This window comes from Hermetia illucens, chromosome 1, assembly GCF_905115235.1.
Source record: "Hermetia illucens chromosome 1, iHerIll2.2.curated.20191125, whole genome shotgun sequence".
Lineage (NCBI taxonomy): Eukaryota > Metazoa > Arthropoda > Insecta > Diptera > Stratiomyidae > Hermetia > Hermetia illucens.
In genome coordinates, this window is record NC_051849.1 from 221,461,123 (window position 1) to 221,483,285 (window position 22,163).

General features: G+C 45.2%; 1 protein-coding gene across 1 annotated transcript in view; it reads left to right on the top strand.

Annotated features, from left to right (window-relative positions):
* Nucleotides 1–2,419: 2,419 nt before the first annotated feature.
* Nucleotides 2,420–22,163, top strand: part of LOC119647404 (plasmanylethanolamine desaturase) — a gene marked incomplete at its 5' end in the record, with an annotated part of 31,314 nt that continues 11,570 nt past the window's right edge. Inside the window, 3 exons of the mRNA XM_038048283.1 lie at nt 2,420–2,597; nt 17,382–17,593; nt 17,701–17,919. Coding sequence (XP_037904211.1) covers nt 2,420–2,597; nt 17,382–17,593; nt 17,701–17,919 — 609 coding nt within the window. The remainder of the gene's footprint in view (nt 2,598–17,381; nt 17,594–17,700; nt 17,920–22,163) is intronic.

Below are 22,163 nucleotides of genomic sequence, written 5' to 3' on the forward strand. Positions count from 1 at the left end.
TCACAATCATCGACAGGTTTATGCGGTGGCCTGAGGCAATACCTCTGAAAGACATTACGGCGCAATCTTGTGCCGAAGCCCTCTGTCGAGAGTGGATACCTCGCTTTGGCGTCTCTGCAAGGGTCATCACTGACCAGGGAATGCAATTTGAGTCCACCCTTTTCTCGGAGTTAGGCAAACTCCTGGGTTTTAAACGTCAGCGGACTACTACATACCATCCACAATGGGATGCTAGAACGTTGGCACCGGACGCTGAAAGCCGCCATGATGGCACGCGACGATCCGCGCTGGACTCAAATCTTGCCTCTCGTCCTACTCGGCCTACGTACACCCCGCCGAGAGGAATTTGCTGCCAGCCCCGCGGAGCTGGTATACGGGGAGAACCCAAGACTCCCAAGCGATCCGGTCTTCGACAAGAGAATGGGTCTCGCCGAGTCGGGGTTGGTGCGTCTGCTGAGGAACAATCTCGGACGCATCAAAGCCATACCACTCACCCGACACTGGTCCGCACCTGCCTGTGCGCCCAAGGAGCTGGACACGTGCACGCATGTCCTAGTCAGGACGGATGCCGTCCGAAAGTCGCTGCAGCCCCCATATGAAAGTCCGTACCGCATTCTCGAGCGGGGAGAACATTTCTTCCAGCTCAAAATCGGTAGACGCAAAAACGCGGTCTCCCTGTCCAGGCTGAAACCCGTGTGCACCCCGAGGCAACGTCGCGTTCGCTTCACGGACTGATGGAAAACTCAGTTACGAGTTCAGTCGCTGAAACCCCCTAGGTTTCATCTGGGGACGGAGTGATGTGGCGCAGCAGGACTCGTTGAATTGAAATTGAATTAATAGGTAAATACCTAAATACCCCTGTCCTACGGTACGGTCTTACAGAATACACCACTGTGTTCCAAATGAAGGTATTGAAAATAGTGGAGGCTTGTCGCCAATATCTTGTGCCAGTAACGACATATTACAACGCAGTGCAGAGACACGCTTAACATTCTGGGTGACAAGTTTAAAATTACCCTTTTCTGGGTTCTCGATCATTGGACAGAAACGGAACTGAGTAGTTTGATGGACTACCTAGGCGAGGCTCCGTTCTTGACAATCCCTTGGCGGATACAGTCTGCGTCTCGATGACGACTGTAAAGGGTGGCACGAAGGTTCAACATCCACAATAATTTAGGGAGGAACTGGCTTCCTATAACTCAACCCAATCATTAACACTTTTGTTCCAGGGGAACGTAAACCGATAAAGGATTACGGCTGTTGCGCGAGGCGCTGGCTTACAAAACGACCAGACTCGGTATACCTTACAATCGAATTGTCGAAATTGCGGAGGGGAGAGAGAGGCCCTGAGAGACTTTCTTTACGTTTGCCCTGTTCTAACTAGAGCGAAGCTAAGTAAACAATTCTTTAGAGACCTGGAAGAAAAGGGGGGGGGGGGGGGGGCAGTTGTTCTTCATTAACTTCATGGACTGGCTCTGCCGCCTCTGAAGTTTTGAACCGGCTTGGCTCTGTTCCCTTTGTCCCTCGCACATCAATCACGGCCTTAGGAATTTATGGTATCAAAATGGCGCACTACAGCTTTAATTGGAGTCCTCCTTATGCCTATCTGAAGAGAACATGTATTCGCAAACAAATGCAGGCTTTGAAGCACTTATCCCGCGTTAACTACTGTAATATTCAGGAGTTTATATCGTTTTCGTGGTATTTTTTGAAGTCGTGGCCAAAGTTTAAGTAAGATAATAGAATAATGAAAAAATTGCTCTGAATGTTGCCATATGTTAACCAAACGATTTATGGCCATATAGTAAAACAAAGGCGACGACGTCTCCGATATCACCTTTCTCAACCGCAATTCTTCCATACGTATTCAAACCCCATTCAATGGAAACATACCTTGTCATTTTCTTTACTCCCTTCTTAGTATTTCCCATCAGGTGATCCATTAATGATTCATTCTTTAGCCACGCACCGGAAAATTAGCTTCACGTTCTTCATATGTTCTTGTTCCCATAATTCCCAGCTAAGTTTTTTTTGCATTTTTAACACGAATAACCTATCAGAATTTGCCACGTAGCTAACAATATAAACTAATTGTAAGAAATGACTTGTTAAAAATTTATGTAATAAAATGGAAGAATATCTTCATGAGTATTGACTGATATGTACAAGGTGAACATACATATGTGCATACATAAGTCGCACGATATAGATACGGAAAGTCTCACGGTATTGTCAAGAAAAGTTTTATCACACAAAACCCAATACTTTACCGATTATTACTTATCAATTATTAATGATGATAAGTATTAAGTGATATCTGATTCAGACACCTTTTACAGACGCTCTGTTAGCTTTAAAATTTTAAATTCTTTATTACTTGTTTTACTTTTATTGCTTGTTCGAAACTAATTGAAACTTTTCTGATCTGTATTTACAGACACCAATCAAGACAGATCAAGAAATTCTAGAAAATTCCATGTTAGAAGATGACCCCAATGGGAACTCGTCAATAAAAAGCAATACCGCAGAAAAGACATCACCGCGATGGGGTCCGCAGCATAAAGGTGCACAAGAGCTAGCGAATCTCTACAGTCCAGGTAAATGTTTATCTTTAACAAATGTTATCCAGAATTTGCATCTATTGCAGGACGTACTACTTCGTATAACTTGTATACAGTTAGAAACACGAGAATCTTCCATTCGGATTCTCACCCACATAAGTCATTCTCTCTTCTTTTGCACTGTACCCAACTTCAAACCCACCAAAAATAATTGTTATATAAAATGTCGTTGCCGTATACCCATATATGGCACATATCAAGTCAACTTCAGCTCTCCCCACAAGTTTCCCAGAAGCTCAAAGAACAAGTTTGCCCTCAAGGCACTATTTGGCAACCTGCTCCGCTTGGGAGCGTTGAACCAGCAGCTTATACTATATCCATATATTGTGAGGGCAACAGAAACTCCTCAATTAAAAATATATAGGATGTCCTTTAAGGTACCTATTTCTGGTAGGCCTACAATAAATATGGATACTTCCCTTAACAACTCTAGAGTTCAGTGAAGGATTGTTCCTGGTATTAGTTCATATCTCCGTCCGCTTCGTTATCACTTTCCCAAGACCACCCCCATATCTTTTAAATGTATCCTTTATATACCTGGTAAGGCGATATAATATTAATAATAGCCGGTCCCAAGCCCGGTTGTGAAAGGAGGAGGGATGGATAGCGTCAGTCTGAATGGCAGTACGCCATCGCAACGTCTCAGGGAGTAGGCGAGAAAAGTGCAGGAAGTTTGCGGTCTTGCAGATTACTCACTAAGGAAGCTATCCCAACACCTGGCAGTTAGGGATAAAATGCACCACCAAAAATGAGAAGAAGAAGAAATTTGAGGTCCTGTACGGATATTCGGCGGGAGTCGTCTGACTTGATGACTGGGCCGGGCTCTCGTAATGGACAGCACGGCGTCGAAACCGCTAGTCGTGGGGCGGTTCGACGTCTAGGCGCCACGACGACCAGAAGCACAGCTCCGCCTGCTGCAGCTGTTTCGTCACAATCTGTGGCGACCACTTCAGCAGGTTCGCGTAGGCAACGGATGAAATGGACTGAAGAAATGAACCTCTTCATCATCCGCTCCTACTACGAAATAACGGCGGGGCGGGTACAACATCTTACCGCACCTTGTTGCACCAGAGATTCGTCGAGCGTTTCCCGCAATTCGCGCACTGCAGGCAACAGTTTCAGTACTCGGCGAAGCACTCTTCTCTACCGTCCAGCTGAAGTTTCCCCTGAGATTCGGGACGAATTCCAAAGAGCGTGTATAGAATTCTCGGATATGGATCCTTTGCATTATCCAGGTATTCCCAGGCTCTATGCATCTCCAGCTATTCCCAATGATGAGATTGCATCTCGCCTGTGTGCTATATGTCGCTGCTGCAACTACAATCACCTGTGTATTGTAGTGCAGTTGCGGCTATCAGATTGCACGGTCAGAAGATTCGCTTTCGTGTTATTGGTTTGAATGACCAAAGAGATCCACCATGGAAAATTCGTCTGGAACGTCGGCGGGACTCACTAAGGACATTGCTAGACTCATTCAGATCAGCACTGACATTGCCAGCAGACGGGTGAGAAATAAAGTGCAGAGGGTTTACCGCAACTATGCCATCCTCAGTGAGACACCCGTAGTTGAAATTCTGGATACACTAAAACAGAAACTTCCTGTCGCATGCAAACGGTTACAACGGTATGGCGAAAGTCATTCCAGACGTGTCCAGAATGCAACATACGTGAGGAACCAGCGGAGTTTTTTCAGATCTCTCAACGAATCCCAACAGAGCGCCCAGACAATACAGACGGAAGCGAAAGAGTATTGGGGTGGACTTTAGGGGTTACCCGCCCAGCATGCTGAGTGGATCACCGCCAAAGGCACCCGCCATGCCAATACGCCTGGCATGAATTTTGTGGATATTACCGAAGAGGAAATTCGACGAGTCATAAACAGCTCGAAGAGCTGGAGGGGCCCAGGTTTGGATCGGGTGCAAAATTTCTGGTATAAGAAATTTACCAGCATACACAGTCGGTTGGCACGCAGTATAAACGAGGTCATGAGTCGGCCGGAGGAATTTCCACCCTTCCTGCGGGGATTACCTACCTTATCCCTAAGAATGACACGGTGCAGGACCCCGCAGACACAAGACCGATTACTTGCTTACCAACCCTCTACAAATTCATCACGTCCATTATTAGTGGAAGGATCAATGCGCACCTCGAGACAAACAACATTCTGTCCGAGGAGCAGAAGGGCTGCCGAGTTGGGTCAAGGGGTTGCAAAGAGCAACTCATTATCGACCCGGTAGTTGTAGGACAAGCAACTAGAGGCCAAAGACACCTCTTTAGTTGCTATTTCGATTATGCCAAGGCTTTTGATAGTGTTCCGCATACCTAGCTAATCGATATCCTACATCTGTATCGCATTGATCCAAAACTAATAAAGTTTTTGGCGACAGCCATGGAAGGGTGGTATACCACCTTATCAGTCCGCACATCTGAGGGTGCTAATATCTCAGAGCCCATTCGTATACGGAGGGGCATCTTCCAGGGGGATTCGTTGAGTCCCCTTTGGTTTTGTATGGCATGAACCCCATTTCATGGCTACTGAATGATGCTAGAGGGCATGGTTTTTCAATAAAATATGGCCTACATGCTAAGTGCGAACTGACACACTTGATGTACTTAGATGACATCAAGTTGCATGCTGCGACTGACAACCATCTTAGAAGTCTGTTGCGAATAATAGACATGTTCAGCCGTGATATTCGGATGCAGTTTGGATTAGACAAGTGTCGAATCCAAGCCATCCGCATTGGTGACCTCCACATCGAAGCTATGACCGGGACAGACTTCTACAAGTACCTAGGAATTCTGCAAGGAACACATGCTCGAGTTGGTGATCTGATAGAATAAAATAAGCGCGTTGAATGTATACGCTATCCCTTCACTGGCTTATGCATTCGGAATATTGCCGTGGACGAAGACCGATCTCGAAAATGTCCAGCGGCGGATACGGACAACTATGTCCAAATTCCGAATGCATCATCCAAAGTCTGCCGTGGAACGGATGAACGTGTCTCGTGACATCGGAGGTAAGGGCGTGGTTGACGTGGCGGCACAACATCATCGCCAAGTTGACTCGCTGCGCGCTTATTTTTACAGCAAAGAGCAGGCGAGTCCCTTGCACTCGGCTGTCTGTAAGGCAGACTGTGGACTGACTCCACTTAACTTGAAGGATCGATCTTTCAATCCTCTGAGTGGGATGAAGTCGGACCAAGAGCGGATCGATGAATGGAAGTGGAAGGCAATGCACGGTAAACATGTGAATTGTCTTTGGCAGCCATTTTTCGATTTGCATTTGTCGAACAGATGGCTGTGTGGATCAGAGCCTTGAAGTGTGTTAGAGCACTTCATTCAAGACCGTAACGGTACACTACAGTATACTGTAGGAGGCAATATGGTCAGCATTGCGCTCGACCGAGATTATTACCCTGATTTGACTCAGGTACTCATTTACAGCTGAGTCGACTGGTATCCGACGTCAAATCACGATACAAATCTCACTGATTCGAACCGCGACCTTCCGTATGACAGCCTTGTGCTCTAACCACGTAGCTATCCGGACACTAAGGTAAGGTGATATAGACGAATTATTTACCTGGTAAGGCGATATAGGCGTCCGCCGCCACGACACTCTGAATGAAGTTATTGTCCTGTTAGTCCTGAGAGTGATCTTCCCTAATGTTTGCATATTGTTAGTCTGATCTTGCACGGTTTTTGTTAGCAAAACCTGGAGGTTGGGAGAAAAGTCACATAAATCATATCTAGCAAAAAAGTCCACGACCGTTCTTCCTGCCCAATCAGACGAAGGGGTGATCAACCTAAGAATCGATTTGAGGCAACAACCAAAGGCCAGCATCATAGTGATGATGCGTTTTAACGCAAAGTTTGAGCAACCATGGGAAAATGTATTCGATTGTCGCCAATACTTTAAGCCGTGACGAAGTAGTCCTTAGATGGTAAATATGAGCTAGCGCAAATCTAGATCTGGAGCCTTTGCTGCTAGCTGCGGCAATCTTATAAATGATGTTAAAACAAGTAATTGGATGACACTTTAAAGGGCAAAAGGGACCCTGTTCCCTGGGGATCAGATAAGTTATTCCCTTGCTGAAGAATCGTGGAACTAGGCTCAGATCCATAGGAGCCATGGTACTTCTAAATTGCAACGACTGGGTTATCTCAAAAGACTTCTACAGAAGACTTCTGCCCGATCCAGGTTGTGGTTGCTTTCCCGACTTGAGTTGGTGAGGTTTTCAGAAAATCCTCTTTGATGTAGAAAGAACAAGATGTTATCTGTCCTTTGTTGAAAGTTCTTATGATAGCGACTTTAACTGTGGTCAAAACTTCATTATAAATTGGGTGTACATCCTCAGTAACTAAGCTTTTCCTGACTACTGAGTTCATGGAGTGCCTTACAGGTGAAGTGTGCGAGTTCTTCATTCTTTTGATAATCCGGTTAATTGACGACTCCTCGCTCAAGTGAAATTTCATGACATATTTCTTGTCTGGTTGGAAGAGCAACTCTTTTATTTTTGCTATTTGGGCCAACCCTAGACTTCAAACTTGAAGGAGTGCTCCCTTCGCTCCAAGTCTTTAAAGAGGCCTTCATATGGTGCGTGCAGTGGTCTCCGAGAAGCGTTTACTCTAATGAGGACCTATGAGCATGTCTCGAAGTCCCTGGGGTTGTCAACCTCTGGCGCCTTATGTCGGGAAGATGGAGTCGACCGCAATTTTGAAATCCCGTCCCTGACTAGACGCAGCATGTCGCAGTCGGTTAACTCTTCTGTTATATCCAGCACAGGGTCGGCTGGAAGTCGCAGATTCTCCCCGTATACCATCTCCGCGGGCTCTCGAGGGAAGGGGGCATGTATCTAATTTTTTTTGTGACTTGATTGTTATTTTCTAATTTTTTTCTATATTTTTACTTTATTTTCTTATTTTTTATATTTTTTTTTTTTGTTTTATTTATATTTTCTTTAAGTTTTCCTCATTTCTTTTATTTTATTTCTTTTTACACATGGCAATGAATTTAAACTAATTCCCTTTTGATTTGAGCAGCTCGTTTAGCCCAGCAAAACTCTTACAGCAAGGGATATCCTGCAAAATCATAGCCTGAGTGTGTCAAGGTTGGGTGGGAAACTCAAAGGCTGGACCTTACTCTACAGCTGAGGCAGGGGAAACAAGGATCGAGGATGTAGTTCGTCGTGAATCCACTTGCGTCCAGAGTTTCACCGCTTTATTTTCAGGTTTAGCTCGCATGTTGGTATTTTGATAGGTGCACGTGAATCGCCATGTTTGTGTATTTTTCACGATCCGATGCTTAAAGGACTTCCCCCCCCCCACATTCCCGAGCCTGACTGAGACGGGTGCATGTGTCCACGGTGCGCTTCGATAAGCTTGAATATTTGTGGATGGACCTTCACAGTCAATATCGATATTTTTTTAGGTTCTTGGGCTAGTCTCCCCTCTTAGTCGTCTCCGGCCAATAAGGATGGTCTTCTGACCGTCGACAAACCAATTGGGTCGTTACAAGCCGATCCGATGCTTAAAGGACTTCCCCCCCCCACATTCCCGAGCCTGACTGAGACGGGTGCATGTGTCCACGGTGCGCTTCGATAAGCTTGAATATTTGTGGATGGACCTTCACAGTCAATATCGATATTTTTTTAGGTTCTTGGGCTAGTCTCCCCTCTTAGTCGTCTCCGGCCAATAAGGATGGTCTTCTGACCATCGACAAACCAATTGGGTCGTTACAAGCCATACGAACCAATGGCATGAAAACCTTTGGAAGTTAGTGTAAATTGTGTGTGCTCCTTTCATTTGAGGTTTTACCAGCAAATGACGCGTCTAAAACCGGACGAAAGGTGCCCCTTTGATATACTTCTCAAATTGGTCGGTATTTTTCAAGCAAAGAATCTTTCCGTTTTTTGTGTAGAGAGATGATAAATGCCTCCTTCTATTTGTCTGTAAAGGTCAATATTCGATAGATATTCGGAATAAGCATTCCTGATTATAGGTTCTTGGTCGAGCTTTAAAGCTGACTTGATCAATTCACTTCCTTTAAGGCGGAATTTTGGTTGGGCGTAATTGTCACTTTGAGCCCGGATTTTCTTCTAGAGCCTTGGTTCCAAGATGTGTGCCTCCTGTGTGGTATGGGGCATCTACACAGTCTCCTCATTATTGCTGTTATTTTCCTCCACCTCATTTCCAATCAGACTGTACTTCAGTTTCATTATCGTCACACTTAACGTTGTGCAAGTGATAATCCATGATAACTGGGATTCGAACCCGGGGCAACGAGATCGAGAGGCTTAATGGTACCTTGCATCGATACCCTTGCACACCCTCTCCACACTCGAAAGACAGACTCATCTCTACATAAATACCATTATCTTTTCCGCATATCAGCCTCTATTAAAATTGGATCAAATTCCTTTAGCGAAAATATTTTGAGTGTGAAATAATATTCTTGAATCTCACTCAACAGCGCTCACTTTTCTAAGTTAGATTGTCATCCGTAAGATATGATATTATATTTGGCTTATTGCCAAACTACTAAACGTCGCTGGTGATGATTCTTTTTTTCTTCCGGAATAATATATGTTGTGGATTCAGATATATCAAGGCTACGACAATTGATATGGACGCGATGCTGAATGATGGCGTTCAGGACGTGGCGTGTGTAAAAATCCATGAATGTGTTTTGTGCGAAATTTTGATGAGTTATTTTCGAAAATGTATGGGCACGAATATATATAGTATGCTGATGGCAACTATTTATGCTCCATTGATAAATATTTTTATAGGTCAATGTTTTGCACGTGAAATATTAAATCATTCAGGTCAATCAGATGGGCTAACAAAACAGGATGCTAATTTTGTCTTCTTTGATAATTCACCGTTTTATCAAGGGTAGATAGCTGCATTTTATAGTTTTTTTTTTTTTTGGGAGTAGGGTAGGTGAATGCGTTTAAGCACAGAGTGTTGGACTCCCGCAACAGCACGCTGCGGACTACCAACTAAACACCTCCCTGTCATCAGAGAACTAGCCTGGAACCGTTTGACACATTACTTCGGGCTAGCCCTCCCGCTCTCCCGGCGTTGGGAGCCTTCAAGTCAGGGAATTCCTTTCACCAACGTTCAGTTCAGGGAACCCCTTACCGTCCGATCCCTCCGCCGGTCGAGTTCAATCTTCTTCGTAGTAAGAAGAGCCCGAACATAATGCGCAATACGATTCCAGCTGCCAGCGCTCTTCAGCATCTCTCTGACAATGTTGTCTGGAGAGAGCTCCCCTGTGTCTGCATAAAGCTGCTGGCGGAGGCCCTCCCACCTCTCGCCAAGAGAAAAAGGTGTGTTCAGCGTTATCCGCCACTCTATTGCAGAACACACAATCAGGAGATCGCGCCTTCCCAACCCTGTGCAGGTAAGACTGAAAACCTCCATGCACGCTTAGAAGTTGGGTAAGGAAGTAATCAATCTCACCGTGTTTTCTGTTCAACCATGGGTCTAATTTGTCGATGAGCCGCGCAGTCCACTTGCCCCTTGGCTCATTTTGCCAAGAAAGTTGCCACTCGTTAAGGGTGCGTTGACACTCTTCACGGGCAACCACTTCTCTTAAGTTTTCGCCCTTACGGCGATAGATAGCTTTGCGCTCCTTGGCAAGGAGGGCAACGGGGATCACTCCCGCAATCACCATCACAGCCGGTTCGGAGACGGTGCAATAAGCAGACGCCACTCGCAAAGCTCCCCGCCTCTGCACTTGAGCGAGGCGTTTATGATGCACCTCCTTGTCAAGGACATCAGCCCATACCTCCGCACCATAGAAAAGGACGGACTGCGTTGCTCCCATGAGGAGACGTCTCCTAGTTGATATAGGACTGCCGACATTCGCCATTAGCCGACTCAAGGCCGCGACTCCTGCTGCAGCCCTGTCCGCGGCTGCTTTGATTTGCTCGAAGAAGCTCATCTTCGAGTCGAGCATTAAACCAAAGTATTTAATCGCTGGTTTTGACTGTATAGTCAACTCGTCGATCGATATGGGACGCAAGGTCGGGATTCTCCTTCTGGTCAGGATGACTACTTTGGTTTTTTGCCAGCGCAAGTTTGAAACCGTGAGCAGTCATCCATCCGCTTATCCGTCGCATCAATATGCCAAGTCTGCTTTGCGCCTGTTCAACAGTGCGTCCGGCAACAAGTGCCGCAACGTCGTCTGCATAACCGAGCAAGCGCGACTCTTCGGGCGTATCGAGTCTCAGCAGACTATCGTAGGAAGCGCTCCAGAGGTCGCCCCTAGGATGGATCCCTGCGCTACTCCCGACGTGATTTCCATCCTCCTCTGGCCGTCTAGCGTCTCATAGAACAGGGAGCGGTTTTTCAGATAATCCCTCAATATCCGCAAGAGATAGCTTAGCACGTGACAGGAGTTCTCTAGTGTGCCTAGCATATCTGTCCATCTTACGGAATTGAAGGCATTTCTGACATCAAGCGTTATGAGGAGCACTATCCGTCGAGATCGGCGGCTGTGTGCCCCGGCTCGATTAAACGCATCTACGACCTCCATAACAGCATCCACTGCTCGTAGAAAACTGGTCTCATACAAATTGTCAATCGACTACTGTTAACTATAGTAATTTGGAAAAAGGGAAGGAAATTGTGCTCGAAAATTGTCGGGGCATTGGAAACCAGTCTTTAGCATATAGGTTAAAGCGGACCTCTCCTGCTCGGATTGCTGACATAAAGCTCAAATGGTAACCACCTACTGAGTCCAAAGTCTGATCTATAAAATTTGCGTCCGAGCAATAAACAAAGTGACTCCGTCGGGCAAACTGCCTCCAAGGATCAACCGAAGCGGCACCACATTTTTTAAAATCCTAACTCGGAGGGGTGGGGTAGGTGAATGCATTTACGCACAGAGTGTTGTAGTCCCGCAACGTTACGTCGTCTAGCCACGATCTAAACACCTTCCTATCGTCAGAGAGCCAGCCTGAAGCCGTTTATCACACTACTTCGGGCTAGCCCCCAACTCCCCCGCCCTGCCTTCAAATCAGTACCCTCTAGCGGCCCCTCCTGTCCACCAGTGACGCCTCTGACTCCGACACGAAGGTTACATCTTGAAAGCATTCCTCGCAGCCTGGGCGCCGGAACGTTGTGGTGAATCCGCCGTTTAAAACTACCAGTCCTGTTCTTGCCGCCATTTCTACAATTTGTTTCCCTCTGGAGTCTGGGTGAGGTATGCCCCATTCAAGTACCATGGCATTGAAGTCACTCCCGACCAGGATCCGCCCCTCTGTGCCTAAGATAGCGTCCTCCAGATCATCAAGCCTGCGTCGAAAGTCCGGCATCGTTGCATCCGGCGTAAGATAAAATCCAGATAAATCCGTCCCCTCGGCCTTGGGCAAGAACCCAAATGGCACCGCTACCTGATATGTTAGGGTGCCATGACGCAGGGTCCTTGCTTCGATACTGCTCACTGATGAGCACTACATCAGTTTTGATCTGCGCAGCGAACTGTGCTAGCGTCCTGGCTCTTCCCAGTTCTTCTCTGAAGACTGGACACCGCCCCGAGCCCGCAGTGTTCACAACGTTCTTACACTTAAAACTAAGGCGCGAAAACGAGTCCAAGCTGTAGTGCATTATAACTCCGACATAGTCTCGGGATCAGGGAATGGAAATAGACTTCGAGCACCGATAAGGGCACACCAAAAATGTCAGCGTTACGCGTGTTGTATGACGAAGAGTGTACAAAGATTGAGGAAGATTCTACGTTGTTGTAGATAAGGGAGACGAAAGGTACGACGGGGAGGGGGAGGAGATAGTCAACACGGGGAAGCGGGTGAATTTACACTGTATCTGCTTTAGGGCAAAATAATCACAATTACGGAAGTAGGAATCATGGAACAATACTCAACGATACTTCTCACGAGGGAGTTAAAAAGGATTATGGAGGGTTGGACCGAGGTGAAATCGGTATAGGAACGCATTATGAAACCTGACATTTTAGTTTATTGTCGAAGGTTACGGAAAGAGTTCAGACAGACAGACAGACAGAGAGGTTTTAAGCGACTAACACTTCGAATGACATTTGCTGACAATAAGAATCAACTTGCTAACTGTGTACCAATGTACCAAAGTATCCAGATTTGCCTGCAGGGAAGCGGAATCCATTGGGAATGAAACAGAGGAAAGTAGCTTGAGGTCATCGGCGTATAACAAGCAAGGGCAAGTGAAGAATCGAAGGCCTTATGGTGCGAATGACATGGATTCCTGCCGAGTATTGAGGCATTTGGTGCAGCTGGTGAGTTCAAAAGGAAGCAGTGGATTGACGTTTTATGAAGCCGTGCTGCTCCTTCGCTATAAGGTGGCCGAAGGGGGTGGTCAACCAGGTATTGACGTACCTCTCGAGGATTTTGGAGCAAAATGAGAGGACCGAAATAGGGCGGTAATTCTCAGCAAGAGTATGGCTATCGCCTTTGTGTATGTCAAAATAAAGGCTTCTTTCCACAGACTAAGAAAATGACACTCTTCAAGGCTCTTATTGAAAACAATCCAGAGAGGAATGGAAATGAAGTGAAAGGTTTTAATCAAGAATAGGTTGGGAAGACCGTCTGGATCTAGTCCGACATTGGCACCAAAGTTGTCAATGAGGTACTCGACCAAAGAGGGAGTAAGGAGGGGAATGGCAGGAGATTCGGAGGAAGCTGTACTCAAAAAGGGAGAGAAAAAAAAGATGGAGAAGAGTTATGCACTGAGGAGAAGTAACTGCAAAGCAAATCACAGGATAACTGGGGAGAGGTAGCCGCGGAATTTGATAAAAGTGAGAGGTAACTAGGAGACATTGCGAGCGTTACGGATATGAGACTAGAAAGGCTTCAAGTTACCACGCACCAATTCAACTTCAACACTGTCCAGATAATGCTTCCTAGACTTAACTATCAGCGACTTAACTAAAGCTTGCAGAGCGCTGAAATGTTCAAAATCTGCGTGCACGCCTTCCGGCAGAAAAAACTTTTTTTTTTGCAGCTTGCTTCAGACGAATTTTTCTACGGATTTCAATGGTGAACCATAAAGGGCAGGAGCTCAGGGATTTGGGGGTGGGGGAACATAATTAGAAAGGAGGTCAGACAGAATGGAATAAAAGGAAAGGAAGGCTTGGTCGCAGGTTAATTGTGAGAAAATGGGAACCTAGTTGATTGACGCCAGAGGTAACTTCAAACTTTCTAACTTTCTGGGTTCCTGTCTCCGTTGCAGGTGCCGCATCACTTTGCGCGTCCTTTCCTCTGTTTGCGGATATTTCAGCCCTTGTTGCGTCCTTTGCTGGGCGCTGGGGCGAGTGGTGCATTTTCATGCTGTGAATAAACGCAGCCAGCTCTCTCTAGACTTCCACTATCTCCTCGTTTGATTTGTTTTTGTTCGCCATTTAAGTTGTTTAACAATGCATCATGTGCAAGGGAGCGGGCCGCAATAGTCAGGAACGGATATACCCTCGAGGACAAAACCCCTACGCCAGTTCCCTGAGGCCTGACTTACGATTAACTAATCCCGGCACTCACGGACGGATCAGCGCTCGCTCGAGGCAACGCGGTCTACTAATACCGGTTCAATGCACACTACCCGATGCAGAACTGATTTAACAATAGCACACTTATATCATAGTTTTCCCCAAAAAAATGGCATTTATTATTGTTCTTACTGTTGGAACAATGCTAAATGGCATCATCATCATCAACGGCGCAACAACCGGTATCCGGTCTAGGCCTGCCTTAATAAGAAACTGCAGACATCCCGGTTTTGCGCCGAAGTCCACCAATTCGACATCCCTAAAAACTGTCTGGCGTCCTGACCTACGCCATCGCTCCATCTTAGGCAGGGTCTACCTCGTCTTCTTTTTCTACCATAGATATTGCCCCTAGAGACTTTCCGAGTGGGATGATCCTCATCCATACGGATTAAGTGACCCGCTCACCGTAACCTATTGAGCCGGATTTTATCCACAACCGGACGGTCGTGGTATCGCTCATAGATTTCGTCATTGTGTAGGCTACGGAATCGTCCATCCTCATGTAGGGTGCCACAAATTCTTCGGAGGATTCTTCTCTCGAACGCGGCCAAGAGTTCGCAATTTTTCTTGCTAAGAACCCAAGTTTCCGGGGAATACATGAGGACTGGCAAGATCATTGTCTTGTACGGTAAGAGCTTTGACCCTATAGTGAGACGTTTCGAGCGGAACAGTTTTTGTAAGCTGAAAAAGGCTCTGTTGGCTGACAACAACCGTGCGCGGATTTCATCATCGTAGCTGTTATCGGTTGTGATTTTTGACCCTAGATAGGAGAAATTATCAACGATCTCAAAGTTGTATTCTTCTATCCTTATTCTTCCTGTTTGACCAGTGCGGTTTGATGTTGTTGGTTGATTCGTCTTCGGTGCTGACGTTGCCACCATATATTTTATCTTGCCCCTTTCCTGGCTTCGTAACATCGGTTTTCCGTGTAGCGTTGTCAGCCCTACCCAACTCCCAACCTGGAGGACCAGTTGGTACAATTTGTCCCGTTTTTAGGCGCGGGAGACTCACCTTCATCCTTCTCCGTTTGCAGCTTTTTGTTATGAAAAAGCTCCCAGCGGTCACCACGTGGAGGTAGAGATAGGGTTTGGTAGTAGAGCTGTTGGTATTGGTTCAGCAGGCATTTCCCAGGTTTTATGCTCCATCGTGGGTACCAATCCACGTTTCGCCCTGGGACCTATACTACCCTTTGACCACCGCTAAATGGCATACTTTGGTTAAAATTTACCTCCTGGTAGCCAAACTAATGGTTTGATTTCAACTGTCGACTAATCAACTGACCCTACTGATTTCCACGTCCGTTCGTCCGTCCAGTTAAGTGTTCGCCCTTATCAAACAAAACATTCCCCATTACGAGTTCATTGCCAAAAAAACTGACCCGTGACCCGTTTGTCAGCACTTCTATGAAGTTGATTGAACTGTGCGAATTTTTGAAGTGAAAAAACTCATTCAACCCCACAATTATCGCCACATTTCTCTTGCTGAAGTAACCTAGCAAAGTTCTTTCACTCCACATCGGAAACAATTAGTTGTCCCAATGAAGTCACCTTCCTTTTGTATTTCAAACACTCGATAATTAGCCACGTTACAACCACGACATGCAATCCATTATCAGCAATTTGAAGACTTTCACTGTTTCTAACCGTCCGCCATTATTTGAAATTCATTATTTCAGGCCACTCGATAAACTTCTAATTATGATGTTATCAGTGGAAATCAGTTAGTCTAATGTAAAGCTGGAGAGCACATTCGACCTTTTAATAATTGATTAATGACCACATATCCTCGCGATGGAAACGTGGGAACGCATATGTATGCTTCGAGTAAGCACGAAAAGCTGGCATGGGGGCGAATGCGAGATACGCACTGTTGTAAGGCCAAATATTTGTTTATCAGGCTTCAGGAATTTCTCTGCCTCGAGTCGTTGAATAACTTATTTGCATTGATCCGGAAACTCATTCGGCCGACAAGGAGCGTATTCATTCATGAAATTCTAAGGAGCACATGCTAAAATTTATATGGTGGAAAAACGGTGTGGGGAGAAGTTCATATTGCTGACGCAGGATTGGCAACAGATAGTGTGATTTCCTCCTTTTCGGAAAATAGTAAGGCATATGTCTAATTTTAATTGTTGAGATCCTTGTAAAATTGTAGAAAGAGCGGTGAATGGTTGCTGGAAAAGCATTCAATTGTAAGTCTTCGGTGGAAATTACATTGCAAGGGTTTTATAGAAAACTTGCTCCCTCATCACACTCTGTAGTACAAGACACCTTCTAACTACAAACTGGTCGATAGTATGGATTAAACCTTTTCCACTTGCTCCCACTCCTCCGCAGTTGCTTTTCTTGGCTCTCCATAGTCTGTGGGAGTACATTATTACTTACCCCTGTGGGAGTCGGCATTTTCGTTTGGGAAGAGAATCGACTACAGAATTTGCATGAATGACCTTGCTCTTGGTTCGATTTTCGATGGGAGTTGCTGATGCTTACATGGAATCTACCACAATGAAAGCCGTTCAAAGCTTTGTTTAGTGCAATAAAACTGAAATTTAAGGATAGCCTAGTCAACCAGTGAATCCCAAATTTAAAACTGCTAGGAAGTGCTGAAATGAAAACACCTACTTGAACTTCACATAATAGCAAAAGCAGTGCTCATAATATCTGCACAGGGATAAGCCCTTTATGCTTGGATAATTATTAACACAGACCTCAGTAAACCTTAACTTCCATCGCCAATGAAGCAATTACGGTTGAAGGTGCCTTGCCAAAAAAACTGTCTATAAAAACAGGAAACTATGCTCCCACGCCAGCAGGCGCAGGGAGGTACCAATCACTTACTTCAAAACTAACTCAATTATCCTTACGAAACTGAAGACTTAAGTTGATAGCTTTCATCCTTATCTCTCCAGCCATTATCGGCAATTATACTCGTACACTGAGCACTAGGTCATACCGAGGTGTGGATATTTGCATTTAAAGTAGATTGTCCTTACTTAACTTTTTTCAGGCGACAAAGTGTCTCCTCTTGATTGCCGCCCACTTAATTTGAGAGTCCTTGTAGCAGTCGCCGATACATTGAACATTAAACCGGGCACTTGAGCACTTCTCCCCCTCACTTCCATTGCAGTCAGGACCTGGCTCCCTGTGCCCGTATTTACCAACATTAAGGAATTCACAATTTTGCTGTAACGTTCATTTCTTTTCAATTTACAGGAAAGCGTGCACAGGAAATCATTTGCGTGTATTCATGCATAGCATTAATGGTTCTCGACTTTTTTCTAATAATTAAACATTTTCGCACGGAAAGGATAAGCGTGGCATTCGTGGCTGCATTCTGTGGCATTATTACAGCGGATTTCGGGTCGGGTCTAGTGCATTGGGCGGCGGATACTTGGGGCTCGGTTGATTTACCCATAATTGGAAAGGTAAGCATTGATTCAAGGTCATGTCCTTTTGAAGTAGGCCAGGCTGCAATAGGTTAATTGCTTAATGCATCAATCAAGTTTTGAATTTGTTTTCTTCCATTTTGCAGGCTTTCCTGAGACCATTCCGTGAACACCACTTGGATCCTACGTCCATCACAAGACATGATTTTATTGAGACGAATGGCGACAATTTTATGGTTGCTGTTCCGTTATTAGCTACATTAGCTTATAAATTTTTAACGCGTAGTAATCATGAAATTCAACAAGACTTTGCGTGGAGTGCGTACTTGTTCCTGTGTTCGATATTTGTAGCAATGACGAATCAGGTAAGTGAATGGCCAGAAAAGTGGTTGTTAGTAAAACTGATTTTGCAACTAATGGGCTCCATTTATTATCAGACCCGAATCAACCTATGTAGTTTGATTGATAATGACTCCTGGTGGGTATGAAAAGGATATTATGTTAAATATATCTCATTCAGTAGGAAGGCTAAAGTCTTAGAGCTTCAGGATGAACTTCCACAGGTCATTGCGCTCCGGGCTTCGACCCTTCAAGCAAAGAGAAAAAGCTACACGTGAATTGCTGGTCGTTTTCCATAATAAAGCACCACTTTCCCTAATGGGCATCATTGCGAAAAAACATCTTGTCAAAATATTTGAAGTGAGAGACAGCCTTCCCAAAATCCTTGAAGGCTTAAATCGTCAGTGACTAGCTTCGTCATCGTGAATCGGGAACTTTATTATATACGTTAAGGACTAATCGACTTTCCATAATAAATAATCTAACCAACCATCAGGAGCGACGTACTATAGATATGAACTCTCCCTAGGTTCAGAACGTTCAGTACCAAAGTATTTCACAGGTATATCATCTGAGCTTGGACGTGTTATCAACGGATCCATGCTTTGGTATCAACTGGGGGAAGGTGATACCAAACTGACTGGCAACAGCCTTCCTTAAATCAATTGTATTATTGAGACGGCATAATTCGCTCTTTAAAAAAACTTATTGATTATTATTATTATTATTCTGTTAAGGGAAAGTCGCACCGCGTCCTTGAAGAACTATTGTGCCCCTTTTACTGGTTATAGTGTACCTATTGATCATAGTATCTCAAGCAGGCCTGTAACCGTTAGGAACTTTAGTATGTTCCCCACTTCCAGTTCCAAGTTTCAGCTTTGCATCTGGTATTAAGTGTTCTCCCAGATGTCTCGACCTACTTTGCACAAGTGCCGGACACTGTCCCAGGACGTGTATAGAGGTTTCGTCCTCTTCCTCACAAAACCTGCAGGCAGTGTCCGTAGATATCCCTAGCTTCCGTAGGTGATAGTTCAGCCGACAATGACCAGTGAGAATTCCCACTATGATTCGGAGGTTCTTTTTGGTGAGGTTTAAGCAATCCTTTGTGCGCATTGGTTCGTATCCCCCAATAAGCACCCTGGACTGCTCCATCCCTTGCAGGCCCGCCCAATATAGTTCCCTCAACCGTTTCTCTTCATTTCTTAGATTCATAGCCACGAAACCGTTTCCGATTCCAAAGAAGGGTTCTGGCCCCTGCTCCCTTCTTGGCTAGTTCGTCCGCTGCCTCGTTGCCTTCCAACCCAGCATGGGCTGGAACCCAAAGTATCCAGACCTTGTTGGACGAGCCATACCAGTTTGTAGTTCACCTGGTTGGACCTAAGTGCCTTGATCGCTGCTTATCTATCGGTGAAAATAGCTATGTTCTACCCCCTATAGTTCCTTTGCAGATTAAAGGAGGCACATTTGTCTATGGCGTATATTTCCGCCTGGAATATGCTAGTGTACCTGCCCATTGGCTCAAAGTACATTTTCCTTGGACCAATGACACGGGCACCCGCTCCCTCTGCTGTAAGGGATCCGTCAGTGTACCAAGTAATCAATTTCTGGTTTAAGCCGTATGTCGCAGCCACGCTCTCCCAGTTTGCCTTATTACTCCAACGTGTTTCAAACTTCTTATCGAAGTGAAACCTCGTTGTCATGTTGTCCCTCGGTATCAGTAATTCGGGATACCGCCTAGAAAGAATATCAATCTTCCTTCGATTTAGGCAGCTCCTCACCTCACTCATACTACCCGCCATCCTGAATATTGATCTCCTCGCCTGCATCTGTATGTGCAGATGGAGAGGGGTTAATTCCCTGGCTTGTGTGCTGAGTTGGGTTCTTTCTGCCCAGATTACCGCTCCGTAGATAATCATTGGCCTTACTATTGCAGTATATATCCAAAGTAGTATCTGCGGGCTGCAACCCCATTTTTTTTGCTGCTATGGATCTGCAAGTCATCAGAGCCCTCGTGGCTTTCCGATAAGTGTTTCCGACATGTGTCTTCCAGAGTAATTTTTGGTCTAGCGTAATTCCCAAATATTTGACCTCTGTTTCTCGTTTCACCTCCATATCATGTAATGTTATGGCTCTCAGGTGATCCAGCTTACGCCTCCTAGTGAATGGTACTATGGTGGTTTTGGTTGGGTTGATCCGCAGTCCCACCTTCCTGCACCAGGCACTAGTAACCCTTAATCCAGTTTGGATTCTATCACATAGGGTATCTTCATATTTGCCCCTACAGGTTAAAACAATGTCGTCCGCGTAGCCCTGAACTTGTATTCCAGTATTTGTTAACACGTCCAGGAGTTCATCCACTACCATACTCTACATCAGCGGCGATAGTACTCCACCCTGTGGACAGCCTTGAGTGGTGTTCATGATAATAGAATTTGTACCTGTTTGACCCCTATTTGTCTGCTTTCTAGCATTTTGCCCTTCCAGAGTGCCAGGGTGTTTCCCACTCCTTTGCAGCTCAGGGCATCCTGTATCTCAGTGTGCGATGTGTTGTCGAATGCTCCTTCGATATCCAAAAACGCGCACAGTGCAATTTCTTTTGTTTCTATGGCGTCCCGTAGTACCTCTGTCGGCTGATACAGAGCCGTTTCAATTGACCGTCCTGCCCGGTAAGCGTGTTGACAGTTGATTATTGATACTTTTCATAGCAATCATCCCCAAAAAATTGGTGGCGATTTCATCGTATGAATGAGATAATTGGAGTGGTTTAGCAGTGAATACACTGATGAGCAGCCCATTCTTACAACACAGCTACCGTTCTCGGCTGATTCTCTGGTTCCGTTTGAAGGAAGTGGGGAAACGAAAGGAACAGCGGTGAAGAAGGCTGGACAAATACCTCAACGCTTAACTAGTACTGCACGTCCACCACCACGCCAACGCAGCTTTTGCTCTCCAGCAGAAAATCGAACTACGAACTCATTGAGGCAATTAAGTCATCTTTCTCCGAGTAAGGAAACTTTGTGAAAAGACAAAAAGAGCCCGAATCAACATGAACTGGAAGGTCAATACCCAGATTTTCGTTGTAGCCTGAAGCGAACTATATAGAAAAGCAAGCTGGAATACTACAGGAAATTATGTATTGAAGCCATGGGCACTTCCTAGAAAAGTGTTACACACATTACATATTGCTGAAATGGCATAGTTATTTTAAAAATCTGAATAAAGGGCGGAAACTTTCATCAGAGTGGAAAATGAAAATCTATTGCAATGATCGAAGCAAGTAAATATTCGATAAGTGAAAATGTAGATATGGGGTCCTCGGCATATTTAGGCCTGCGTATAGGGTATCTAGCGTAAAAAATCACAACCAATAACAGCCACGACGATCAAATCTGCTATATTTTAATAGTTAGTAAATACGTATTTCGAACCTACTACCAAGGTAGCTTAAGTACTGAGGAACAGAGTAAGTAGCTGCTCTCGAAATACGTATTTACTAACTATTAAAATATATTGTAGTCGGAGAAAGCTACCTAGTTTTATTTTTATATACCAGGAGACCGCCGACTCTGCTTCAAACTATTATATGTTACGATGAGGGTAAGACGTTGCATCACCTTGGCACCAACACGGTCACCAAGGCTGTCAACCAACCAAACTGCCCTAACAGGTTTGCCAATCGTGAACACCGACTGCGCGAGATAATATATGGAACCAGACGGCACGTGCTGAAGTTAACCCGAATGCTATCAGTTTGGTGAGATGAGGGCTGGGGTTTGTGGTTCTCAAATATTATCTCCCTGACAGAAGACAGAGATGTTACTCACGTGCCTAGACTCAATAATCACAAAAACTAAACCCACCCGAGGTAAACTACTCTAATAGAGACGTGTAGTCTTGAGGCGGGTTGATACCACCGAAAATTTCTTCACAAAAGGAGCTAAACTGCCAACCAGCCGTATAAGAAAGTGGAGTTTGCCACTGGTGAAATTGCCGTCCATCGGTGCTATCTGTAAATGAGCCCCAGCCAGCTCACTGAACAAACTCTGAAATTCATTTGGTATTGAAAAGCCGTTGCTGGTTTGATTTTCGCGCGGGATACTCGGTTCTTGTACCCCTAGCCTTACGGAAGCTGCAAGGACTACAAAGAGTCGTTTGACGGAGAGATCATCAAGGTCACCGGCTTTACCTCACTTGAGTGGATTACTAGCAGAAATGGTTTCATTTTTCTTGGGAGGGGACATTCCATTACGCTATTTGGCTGACTAACCAT